General features: G+C 57.8%; 4 protein-coding genes across 4 annotated transcripts in view; 3 read left to right on the top strand and 1 right to left on the bottom strand.

Moving 5' to 3' along the window:
• VDBG_05752 (predicted protein) lies at nt 1-2,733 on the bottom strand (the record flags this gene model as incomplete). Its single annotated transcript, XM_003004593.1, has 1 exon — nt 1-2,733. The coding sequence occupies one exon, from the start codon at nt 2,731-2,733 to the stop codon at nt 1-3; it is 2,733 nt and encodes a 910-aa protein (XP_003004639.1).
• Nucleotides 2,734-3,524: 791 nt separating this feature from the next.
• VDBG_05751 (conserved leucine-rich repeat protein) lies at nt 3,525-4,975 on the top strand (the record flags this gene model as incomplete). The annotated part of the gene is made up of 2 exons (XM_003004592.1): nt 3,525-4,541; nt 4,634-4,975. The coding sequence occupies 2 exons, from the start codon at nt 3,525-3,527 to the stop codon at nt 4,973-4,975; spliced, it is 1,359 nt and encodes a 452-aa protein (XP_003004638.1).
• Nucleotides 4,976-5,584: 609 nt separating this feature from the next.
• VDBG_05750 (conserved leucine-rich repeat protein) lies at nt 5,585-9,001 on the top strand (the record flags this gene model as incomplete). Its single annotated transcript, XM_003004591.1, has 1 exon — nt 5,585-9,001. One exon carries the CDS (start codon nt 5,585-5,587, stop codon nt 8,999-9,001), a length of 3,417 nt encoding a protein of 1,138 aa, XP_003004637.1.
• Nucleotides 9,002-10,192: 1,191 nt separating this feature from the next.
• VDBG_05749 (small G protein signaling modulator 3) overlaps nt 10,193-11,784 on the top strand; it is a gene marked incomplete at both ends in the record, with an annotated part of 3,206 nt that continues 1,614 nt past the window's right edge. Inside the window, 2 exons of the mRNA XM_003004590.1 lie at nt 10,193-10,895; nt 11,033-11,748. Of these exons, the coding sequence (XP_003004636.1) occupies nt 10,193-10,895; nt 11,033-11,748 (1,419 nt within the window). The remainder of the gene's footprint in view (nt 10,896-11,032; nt 11,749-11,784) is intronic.

Below are 11,784 nucleotides of genomic sequence, written 5' to 3'. Positions count from 1 at the left end.
TCAATCTGGCTCGTCGGCAGGTCGTCGAGCGCCTGTTCTGGTGGCGGAGACACAGCCCGGCGCGCCGAGGTAGGCGTCTCGTCGGCGCGGCTGCTGGCGTCTGCAGACTCCTTGGGCAGGATTCCCCAAGAAACACGCTTGTTGGAACGCGGTGAGCTGCCCCACGGGTTGAGGTTCGCGTCTAGAAGGATGCTCTGCGTGCTGGGCAAGTGGCCGCCGGAAATCCTTGCGCTGCGTGACTTGCGCCGGGGCCGGCTGCTCAGGCGACGTGAAGTCGGCGAAAGGCTTCAGAGTGAATGGCACAGTCGATAGAACCGGTTCTTCCTGCCTCGGAAGTGGCGTCGAGGGCGCAGTATGCAGGCTGCCTGTCTCCCCCGACACTGTCGAATCCGCCTCCCGCTCGGTCAAGTTCTGTGCTTCTTGCGTGAAAGAGCCCATAATGCTAAGACCAGCCGTTTTGAACGCACTCATGGCCGCCTTGCGCAGTTGGTCTAGTCCAGAATACGGTGTCGATGGGGTCTCTTTTGGTATCATGTCTGGATATGCAGCGTCTATGAGGGCTGGACGTGTGTGATCTTCATCGACCTTCCAAGGGGTCTGTTGCGAACCTCGTGGAGCGGGGCTTCCGCCTTGAAGCAGGCCCACGAAAGTGTGCGACTTGACAGTCGCTTGCATTGGGGTGACATCTCCTCCATTCCAGGGACTTTGCTGTGAGGGAGGAAATGTTCCGCCTGAGGGGGTTTCGTGACACTGCGTCAGGCTATCCAAATCGGCCATTTCTTCGACAGCCCGCTCGGTCTGAGATTCTATTGAAGACACAGGCGAGCGAGCTCGTTCTGAGCATTCCTCCGATCTTATAGCGCTCTCGTGCCGTTCAACAAAGGACGAGGAAGCTTCAACGACCGGAAGGCCTGAATGGTTAGTTGTCAAATGGCTTTCCATGTCGCACTTCGCCACAACGTCATCTGCGGCACATTCTTGTGCCTGAACAGCTGCTGAGGTGATTGCTTTGTTTGCCACCGCCAGCACGGTTGGCTGGAGTGACACGCTTGGCCCATCGCGAGTTTCTGGCGGTTGATCTGATTCCTTGTTCTTTTCCGAAGCTGTAGTTTCCTCCAATGTTTGTTCAGGCTCATTCTCGTCCATACACACAGTGTCATCATTCTCAATACTCTGTACAGCGGTCCTCTCAGGTTTCGAATATCGCTTTGCAGATTCGAGAAATGTAGACTCAATCAGGGTACTCGAGTCGAATGCCGGTTGCGAGGATGGTATGACTTCATCAGCAGAAATTGCGTCATCAAATTCGCTGTCGGAGCTGTTCAAGCTCACATCGTCGATCATGTTGCCCAAAGCCTGTTCGTCATCGGTTTGTGGAAGTCTGGCTGTTTGCTGCGACTGCGGCTGTTCTGCCGATGGAATCTCAGCATTGGCCTGGTCCACCTTCTCTTCCGCTGCGGATGAGAGCTCCATCGCTACGTTATTGTTAACAGACGGTGCGTCGTGCTCGTGCGATCCAAGGGAAGTGAAGTCCGAAATGTCGTCAGGAGCCGAGCTCAAGGGTGATGTCAGTTGCTGTGCCGGCAAAGGGCCTGGTGTACTAGCTCTCTTCTTTGGCCTCGCGCGATATACAAAGCTGTCGTCTTGCTGTGTTTCAAACTCGGGTGCTTCGTCCTTGTCCACAACCGGCACGGTCTTTGCCGTTGGCGTCGCCGTGCCTTGTCGGATGAACCGGCGGCTGGCGTTACTCTGAACGCTTCTAGCTTCCGAAGCCTGCCGGCGAGACGAGACCTGTGACCGGCTTGACGCTGCTCGCCAGGTGCGTGGCTTCTGGGAGGATTGGCTGGGCCCGGACAGTTCGTCATCTGAATCAGCCTCGCCGTTTGCCTTGGTTGGTGAGGTGAGGATTCCGATCCGCGTAGGCGATTTCCTTCCCGGTGAAAAGTGGTTCTCAAAACTGTGCATCATGTCGTTATTGAGTTCGTCCTCGACGTCAGCCTCAGGTGGTGGAAGAATAGGCTGATGTATATTTTGGCTCATGCCGAAGCCTTGCACTAATATGGACGCAGTGTCAAGGTCGTCGAGATCGTCAATGTCACCGTCAGTACGATGGCGCTTGGGGGCTCTCCTCTTGAGCCAGCCGGGGTCCTGGGCACGTCGCTTGCGGAGCATGGTCGAGTCGAAGGAAACTTGGTGAGGCGCCCAAAATCTGTCGATAGATGGTTTAGCCGGGCCGACCCTGCTCCTCCAGCTTTCGAGCTTGACCAGCTCATCTTCGTCAAGGTATGGGTGTTGTATAGCTCGATCTAGACTCTCCGGACTCGGTAGGTGACAGGAAGAACTTGCGTGGGCTGTGGCCTTTTGAGTGAAGGAATCCTCTATAGAGTGGCGTATCGAACGCAGCTTGGCTACGGAGTGCGAGATGCCGGAGTAGGATGCACCACTACCCGGTGTGTGTGAAGAGGTCGAACGACTCTTGGAGCGGCCTTTGGATCGCCAAGGATTGGTCCAGCCTGATGCTTCGTCAAAGGGGCCGCGCAGGGTTGCTGATAGGATGAAGGTCTTCTTGCCCTCTAGAAACCTCACGGCGGCAGCTTCGTACTTGTACTTCCGAACAGAGGGGTTGGGGTAGTCTTCGTCGTCGGATCCTGTATGAAGGGCCTCAGTGGGGTCGGCTTCGCAGTACAGGGGCTCATCGCCAATGCGACGATATCGCGGGACAGCAGCCGCCATGTCGTCAGGGCCCCTCTAGAGTCTAGATGACCATTGACGAGCTGATTGACGAGCCGTGTCAAGGACCATGCGGCCAGGGCTATGTCAAGTGCAATGACAGAGCCAAAAGGGGCACATGGATGGAATGTCGCAAACAGAACGAGGACGCAACAGGGGTTCGAAAGGTGAGGCATGCAATACTGTCCGTGGTGGAGGGAGATGCAACCACGACGCCAGTGCACGTTCACGGGGAGACGCGCGCCCCGCGTCCACACGTGATAGCGCGTTTAATGGGCTTCCACGGCAGGTCGGTGAGGCCCCGGTGAGCTACATCTGACAGCCCCTTGCCCCCACACAAGGTAGGATTGTTGACGCAGCAACGGCACCCTTGCCCCCAATCACCAGCGACGTCTTGTTTATCCCACCTTCACGTCACAAGCCGCCAGGACCAGGCGCATCCCTCAACCATCTTCATTTCTTGTCACATTCGCGTGCCAGAGCTTCACTGCAGATTGCAGATTGCAGATTTTCGGTGTTGCGCAGCGGCAGCGTGGCGTCGATACTAACCAACAGCACTTCTCGATACTCTTCAGTTCTTTGCCCAGCAGTTGTGTTTTTAAGATCTGCATTGGCTGTATTGACGCGCACTCTGCACTATCTGCATCAGTTCTTTTTTCTCCTACACGACTGCCACATGACCACGACGCGACTCCAAGTCGCTTGACACGTTCTCTCCCTACTACGACGACACGCGAAACGATCCTCATGAACAAATTATAACCGACATCCCCATCTTCTCTCCCGAACCAGCCATGGCGCACGCGTGGCTCGACTCTCTTTCCGAGGACTGGCCCTCGCAACCGGGCTCAGATGCCTCGCCGCCCCCTCAACTCCCTCCACTTAATTCAAACGAGAACAGCGCGGTTGCCCATGGAACGGCTCCGACTAGCAGGTTGCCACTGCCCATGAAGACGGCGCCGACAGCCAATGCCAATGACGGCAGCTTCACTATCCTCAGCGAGCGCAGCACCAACGAGAGGAATCTTCCCTCCTCTGCGCGCAAACCCTCCAAACTCTCTAACGAGATCGACGCCGGTCCCGATAGCCGCTATGCGAGCCGAACGTTTTCTGCCTCGACCACCGGGTCTGTGGTTCATAACACGGTAAACCACCGATCGGTCAGCGCATCACCCAACAAAAAGGGCCACACGCCAGAATGGAAGCGACGTCTAGTGTATGGGGAGGTGCCCTACGGCGAGCAGCAAGATCTTTTCCAATCCGCGGCTACCGGGCTAGAGAATATGTTCAAGCCTCCCCCCCCACCACAAGAAGGCTCTGTCGTCGATGACAGTCGACAGCACTCGGGCATGCCTTCCAGCCCACCTATCTATCGCCCTGCCGAACCTACTACACCAGTATATGACGATGATGACGACGAAGAAGGTAGCGTCGTGCATGCGGTCGAGGGGAGCCCCAGCCCCAGCCCACGAAAGCCTCGTGAAATGACATACAAAATGGTCGATGAGTCGTATGATGCGAGCAGCCTCGACGGCTATAGCACACAAGGACACAGCCAACAGGCTGACTCAATAGCTGAAGAGAGCCTACCGGTGCGCGTAGCATCTGCCAATGGTCTTGCGCCGCCGACCGATGCGTCAAGGAAAACCAGCGGACAGAGCGTTGTTCGTAATGAGGACTTCAGCCCCATCATGCTCACGAAGCAGGTCGGCAATGTCGGCCAGGTTGACTTTGCGCCTGTCGAAGTACCGGCCGATCAGCTAAAGAATCGTTTGGAAAAATTGCGCATCAACCAGATGCTGCTGGGACTCGTACGCCGAGGGAGAGCTCGACTTCAGCGACCTCAGAGAGGCATCTCGGGAGGTCTGAAGACACTGATGACACTGATGAATTTGCGCGACAGGGTGGTTTCTTGAACACTCGGCGTGGCGGTCGATCTGCTGAGGGATCTTTCCGACATCGCCTTCTCAGCCCAGGCATGTCTGGAGACACGTCTGACATGCTCCCGGAGGACTCGCTGCAAGCTAGCACCCCCAAGCAATTCCCCACCATCCGCATTAACGAGGAAGGCTTCGGCAGCCATCGTTTCGCGTCTGAGACGCCGCCTCAGCTTCGCGCACCCTTTCCGAGTCCCGAGAAACAGGACACCAACCCTCAGTCCAACGGCGGAAGCCCGCTCAAGCTCTTCGGGCCATACGACACGTTCACTAACCAGACTCTTCCTACGCCGCATCAGCCAGTTTGAAGACAACTCGTCAAACGAATCCGGGCTATCTGAGGAAAGGGAGAAGAAATACAGGCTTATAGCCAGAGTCTGGGGGCACCCTCCAGCCCGCCACAACCCAAACCCTCCCAATTCATGCCAAGCGGTCGATCAGTCAGCCAGTTCGGCCGAGGCGATTGCAGGGTTATAAATTCGGCGATGTGTCACTCCGATCTGATGGTGCAACCTCGGAAGAGGATGAAAGCCATGTCAGTGTGCCTGTAACATCTAGCTGCAACATGAAGTTAAATCTTGAGCCTACATCTCCGCAAGGCGATGTACCCCTCATCATCCCAAACAAACGGCGGCAACAGGGTGTGACGCCATCATCCTCAAGAAACAACAGAACAGTCTCCTTTTCCAGTCGCGTCAGCGTTCAGTATCACGACAGCAGCCGGCCCAGCAGCAGACCGGGCCCACCGATGCTGGCAACGCCCAAGCGAGACAGCGGCTCCGAAGGCAAGCGGCCTCGGACGTCGCCCACCAAGGATCCCACCCCCAAGCGAAGACGTACTCTCCACAAGTCCGATGTAGCCTACGGCCACGAGCAGCTCGCCGCGCTTTGAAACGGTGCAGGATTCGCATTGGTACATGCAATCCATGATGGGTAAGCGCCAGGAGGTTCGTTCAGGCGGGTTCCAGCAGCTGGCCCACCCTGACGTCCTCGCCGCCCGACACATGAGCCGGCCACGTACGCCAACGCCTAGTCAGCGATCTTCAGTGCAGCGCGAAAGACACCCGAGCTCTGAGATCCAGCCTCAGGAGCAATCACAGTCGCAGTCGCAATATTCTCCAAAGCGCAGCTCGCAGCTGGCGAATGGCTCGATGGAACGGAATGAAAGCACTGAAACTGATCGCAAGCCATCCATCAAGACGCAGGACTTTGTCGAGCAGGCTGGTGCCATCATGGCGATGATTCGCAGCGGAATCAAACCCCCGAACGGACTTGACAGCGTGGAGGAGTCAGAAGAAGGCGACTATGCCAGTCCAAGTCCTGATATCCAGGACGTGTCGTTTGAGGAGTCAACAAGGGAGCCTCTTTCCCGGCCACCAAGCCGCGACGGCAAGCCGGTGACGAGGGTTCCGCCTCGCCAGGAGAATCCCGAAGTGCTGGATTACCTGAAGAAATATCAGGAGCTCAGTGACATGGGCGATGTCATCTCCTCGTCTTTGCGGTCTATGGGTCTGGCCCAGGATGCTATCCGTGCCGCCCAAGAAGTGGAGAAGATGGTTCAAGCGGGCCAGGACGTTTCCTATCCCGACGACCTTGATTCTTTGGAAGACATCATCAGCGACCCGCCTAACATTCGAATCAGCCGCGGACCAGCCGCGGACCAAGACGCAATCGGACCAGACTACCCATCCAATATCTCGGATGGCTCGACAAAGAGCATCCCCACCGGCTCATCACGGGGTTCTGAGTCCAAGAAGACCATTCTGCCAGCGAGCGTCGTTCATCTGCTTCCTGAGTCTGTCGCGGGCATGTATCTCGACAAACAGCAAAATATCTGGGTCAAACGCAGGGCCGAGTCTGTCCGCATCCACAACATTCTGCCTTCCGAAGACAGCGAGGATGACCCATTTGCGAGCATCCCCGACCTGACCGTTGACATGACGAGGGAGATGGAGAACCTGCGTCTGAACCCCTCGCAGCAGATCCTCAGTGGCGACGAGAACGAGTCCTCTGGAGACTATTCACGCACGCCGAGCACCCAACGCAGCAAGAGCTACGTCACCCTGTCACCGAACGGTGCGATACCTGAGGGCATGTCCCCCCAGGCGCAGGAGGAGCTCACAAAGCTCGAGAGCATGGTCAACAGCCCAACAAGCGATCGCGACGACTACGAGGAGGAGATGCGCGTCGAAGACCGCAACCGCGTGTCGCCGTCGAGGAAGAACCTGACCATTTCCTTCTCTTCGCCTATTGCATCCATCATTCACGACGTGGTTCCCGAGGACCTTGACAGTCTCGAGGACGACACGGGCAGCATCTCGCACGCCGAAGGTGGATCATGGGTTGAGCAACAGGCCGATAACCAGTATCGCAGTCTCACGAAGAATGCGCGCAAGAAGTTGCTGGCTCGATCCAAGAATAGCACGCGCAGGGCCTCTCGAAACCTCGCGGTTCAAGGACAAGCCTTCACGCCGCGTCCAGTGTCTCGCATCGACGAACAGGATGAAGACAGCCAGAACGAGCGTGCACATGCCGAGAGCAGACAGATCAGCATCCTCGCTGACGCAAGTGTCGTCAGCCACCAGGATCGCCAGACGAACCTCAGCTTCGTGGTGTCAACGCCCGCCGCTCACAACGGTGCCGGAGCCATCATCAGCCAAAACGTCGGCAACCTGTCTCTCAGCCCTCTGTCCGAGTTCACAATGAACAATCAGGACCAATCATTCGGGCTGGAGGTTAGCTACCTGGTGCAGGACCGACACTTGGTCACAGGTGATGGTTCTAAGAAAGTGCTGTCCATGACGGTCCGCGACCTTGTCGACCGACTGACCGAGGTGGAGCCTTTCGAGGCCAACTGGGACGACTTTATGGAACTGGACGTCAGCGACAAACGGTTATCGAGCCTGCACATGCTGGATGAGTTTTGCGGGCGACTGGTGTCACTGGACGCCTCGACCAACGCACTGTCACATCTTGATGGCGTGCCCTCGACGGTTCGCCACCTCAAGGCGTCCAGCAACCTGTTGACGGAGCTGACTTCCTGGGACCATCTGTCAAATCTACAGTACATTGACGTGTCAAACAATGAGCTGCGCAGCCTGGCTGGCCTCAGCAACCTCGTTCACCTGCGAGGCGTCCGCGCGGATAACAATAAGCTGACATCGCTGGACGGTTTCCACTTCCACGACGGACTCCTGTCGCTGCGAGCGCGGGACAACCTGATCGAGGAGCTCGATTTTGACGGCACCAAGCTTGACCGGTTGGCAGAGCTGGACCTGTGCGGCAACAAGATCCAGTCGATTCGCAACTGGGAACAACTCCCGTCGCTGGAGACTCTCAAGGTGCAGCGCAACCAGCTTGTGGACTTGAACAACGAAGGGCCACTGCCATGCCTTCGGCATCTCGACATTGGGGACAACGATGTGGCATCGCTCGACATCAGCTCCATGCCTTGCCTGCGCGTGCTGCACGCTGATAGGAACCGCATTAGCAGAATCACTGGTTTCGCGCGTGCAAGGTATCTAGACAGCATATCGCTCAGAGAGCAGCGCGGCGACGAGCCTCTCGAGCTAGCGTTCCTGTCAGCCGCCTATGAGGTGCGCAAACTTTTCCTGTCGGGCAACTACATTGGTCAATTCGAGCCGCAGGTCGATTTCCTCAATCTGCAGCTTCTTGAGCTGGCAAACTGCGGGCTGCAGTCACTCCCGGAGAATCTTGGCCAACTGATGCCGAACTTGCGATCGCTGAACCTCAATTTCAACGCCATTGCGGATATCAGCCCGCTGCGATTCATTCCGCGGTTGAAGAAATTGCTCATGGCCGGCAACCGACTGGCCAACTCGACGCAAGTAACGGAGGTGGTGACCGAGTTCCCGCACCTCAGCAAGCTGGATCTGCGGGACAATCCGATGACACAGGGCTTCTACGCGCCACTGCAAGGCATGGTGCCTGTGGATCGCACGGGGTATGTGGATCCTTTCATGCTGCCCGAGGCAGATGCCGAGCGGGACGCACTTTTCGCGGGCCGACTGGACCAAGCGACACGACTGCGGCGCCGTCTGTACCAGGTGGTGTTTGTCGGGTGCTGCGCTCGGCTGAAAGAGCTGGACGGGCTGCCCGTCAAGCGCAGGGAGGCGCTGGCCAGGGATGCAGCGTACGAGATGCTAGTGAAGGAGGGTCTCCTACCGGGGCAGCAGCAGCAGTCCGAAGAAACGGGGGCTTTGGGGCCGACGCGCAAGGGCGGAGAGCAGCAAGCCAGACCGCACGAGCAGGCAGAGGCTGCTAAATGCAGTGATGACAGCAGTCGATGGAATGCGGAAGACAGCTTTGCCTGAGTGGCGTATCTAGGCCTGTTCAGGGGTCGTTAGCATGATGGCGCTAGGGTGATTCTACTTTTTTTTTTTTTCTTCCTCTTCCTCTTCCTCCCTCCCTGACTTTGCCTTCCGGGGACCAGGTGGACGATGAATTGTGGGACGGGTGTACAACACAGAAAACAAAGGGGCGGGATGCTCCAATTGGGGAGTCTCGGCGTGGCGTTGGAATTTTGGGCATGCCAGGATGTGAATGGCTCCGAGGAGGCGGACATGACGAGTCAGGGTTAATGAGTTCATGCATCGAATTTTCTGGTAGTGTATGAGCAGAGTCACACGTTTGTTTGCTGCAGTGTTGCTCCCTGTCGCCCTGGATTGATCTGTGTGAGAGGTCCGAGGATCAATGTGGAATGGTGTCTTCTGGTTCCCGAAGAGGACAAAGGACGGCGTGCGGGTGCAGCCGCCCCGGCCGGGCAGAAGCAGGGGATCAGCGACCTTGATAGTTTGGGCGGGCCCTCCATGTCCCAATTTCTCTATCGTCTCTTGCTGCTCGTCGAAGGGGCGGAATCCAATCTCTCGGTATGGAGATGCACGGAATGGTGATGGATGGAGTGGGGTGTGTGGTAGATGAAGTGAGGAAGGGAGGAGGAGGACGAAATGTGATATGGTCGTGATCTCATCAAAGGGAAGGTAGGGAGGAAGGGAAGGGAAGGTCGGTGCCAGCGCCGCGAGTGTGTAGCTAGGTACCTGTTTAGCTTGCTTAGGTACCTTACATGTAGTATGAGCCCTGAACGCCTGGACCACTGTCTCTGTCGGGAAGAGGAAGTTGCGGCCGGGCAAGCGGCCCATGCTTGCCCACCGAACTGCACTGCTCTTGCCCTGGTCACGGATTTCCTCGGTTGCTCTGTCCCCCTGTAATTTCTGCTGCAGCCTTGCTGCCATCTGCATGAACAACCTTGTCTGGATTGCCGTCCAAACCTAACCTAACCCAAGCCCCAAGCCCAATCCCAAATCCCCATCCCATTTACCCCCCAATCATCACAGGGGGAATCACCACCATCAACGCCTCCTCTTCTTGCCTTCTTGGCTGCATCACCACCAAGCACTGAACTCTCTTGACTTTTCGTTCGCTTCTTCCTTCAAGATTGCGCTTTATCAAGACTGCGCCCGTCAGATCATGAAGAACAAGGCGCTTGCCGCCGCCCGCCTCTCACAATGGACGACGACGCCTCGACCCCGACGCCAGCCCAAGCAACGCCTACAATGCCGGCAGTAGCAGTCGCAGCAGCATCACCACGAACAAGAACGCCGACACCTCCATCACTCCCTCTCGAGCGCTCCATATCCCAGCGCAGCGTTAGCGTCGCGTCAGTACGCAGCAGCAGTCGGTCCACGACCCTCCGGACCCGCTCCAAGCGCCTTCCGTCCCACGTCTCGAGCTCGGCCAGCTCCATCATCGCCGCCGACGACAAGTCTCTGACCAGCTTTCCCTCGCTTTCGCCCGAGTCGCCCAAACCAGTGCGACCTTTCGCAGACCAGGAGCCTACTGCCTATGCTGGCGCGCCGCGCACCGCATCAGGCGCCGTGTCTGTTGCCGAGTCGGATGCACCTTTGAGCCTACCAGATGATACCTTGACAGAGGGCGACGTGACGGCGCCGCCAGCGCTGCCGACGAGGCCATCGCAATCTGCGCGCTCTGCCCTCTTCGAGGACTCGCCCATCGCAACGCAGAAAATACCCGGCGCGCTCCATACGGCCGATGACGAGCACCTCGATCGTCTCGTGAAGCGACATGGAGCAAAGGAGCTGGTACGCATGATTGCCACCGACCTGGCGCACCGAGATGCGCAGATTGCCCTCCTGCGAAGAAAAGCCGACGAAAGGGAGAGAGCTCTGCGAAAGATCATATTGGAATGTGGTTTGTCGAATCTAGAGCTTGAAACGAAACTGAGGGCCGTCGAAACAGAAAATAAAACAAGCAGACCAGGCAACCACCGAGCCGAGAGCGGCTTGTCCGACCTCATGAGCGATGCCATGCAGGATACCGTGACTCAGAACGTCTATGGCCAGACCGATACGAAGGGACCATACGGGCAACGAGCCTCTCCCTGGCCTCAAACGCCGATCCTGGCACCAACAAGGGCACCACCCGTGGGTGGAAGGATTTCCTCTGGGGTGGTAGCAAGAGGGGAAGCGTTGCCAGCAGCATCAACGGCGACGATCCGCGATCCAAGACGATCGTTCGCACACAGTCCCATGCTGACCGCAGGCCTGGTCTCCAGGATGATCTCTTCAACCCACCCCCGGACACGACCTCTCTCCGAAGCGCGAGCAGAGCCTCGAGCATCAGCTCCGTCGCGCCTTCGCCCCGCAAACCGTCAGGTGTCACGGCCAGCCTCCTGCGGCTCGTCGCCGGCGGCGCCATGGCTGGGCGCGATGTCGACCCCATCAGGGGTCGTTCGAACAGCGCGACACACGCACGCCAGGCCCGGGCATCGTCCTCTGCCAGCGGGCGCACCACCGGATCGAGCCGTGCAGTATCGAACCAGAGCAACCCTAAAGCCCTCATGCCATGCAACGCGCCATTCCAGCGGGCTTTGGGGGGTTCCCGCCACCGGGGAGAGCTCCCTCCCCAAAGAACGCTGGGAACCCCATGGTCGGGAGCCCAACCCAAAGGTTTACCCAGTCGGCAGGGAAGAGCTATTGGACCTGGTCGAGAATGGATGGCCATTTCTGGCCCCCCCGAAGACGCGCCCCGCCAACTCTCGAAGGTGGGTGAACAAGCGACCCACCCTTCAAGTGGAGAG

Source organism: Verticillium alfalfae, genomic scaffold (assembly GCF_000150825.1).
Source record: "Verticillium alfalfae VaMs.102 supercont1.6 genomic scaffold, whole genome shotgun sequence".
Classification (NCBI taxonomy): domain Eukaryota; kingdom Fungi; phylum Ascomycota; class Sordariomycetes; order Glomerellales; family Plectosphaerellaceae; genus Verticillium; species Verticillium alfalfae.
The sequence above is the reverse complement of the archived record's forward strand: the minus strand, read 5'-3'. Positions and strand labels throughout refer to the sequence as shown.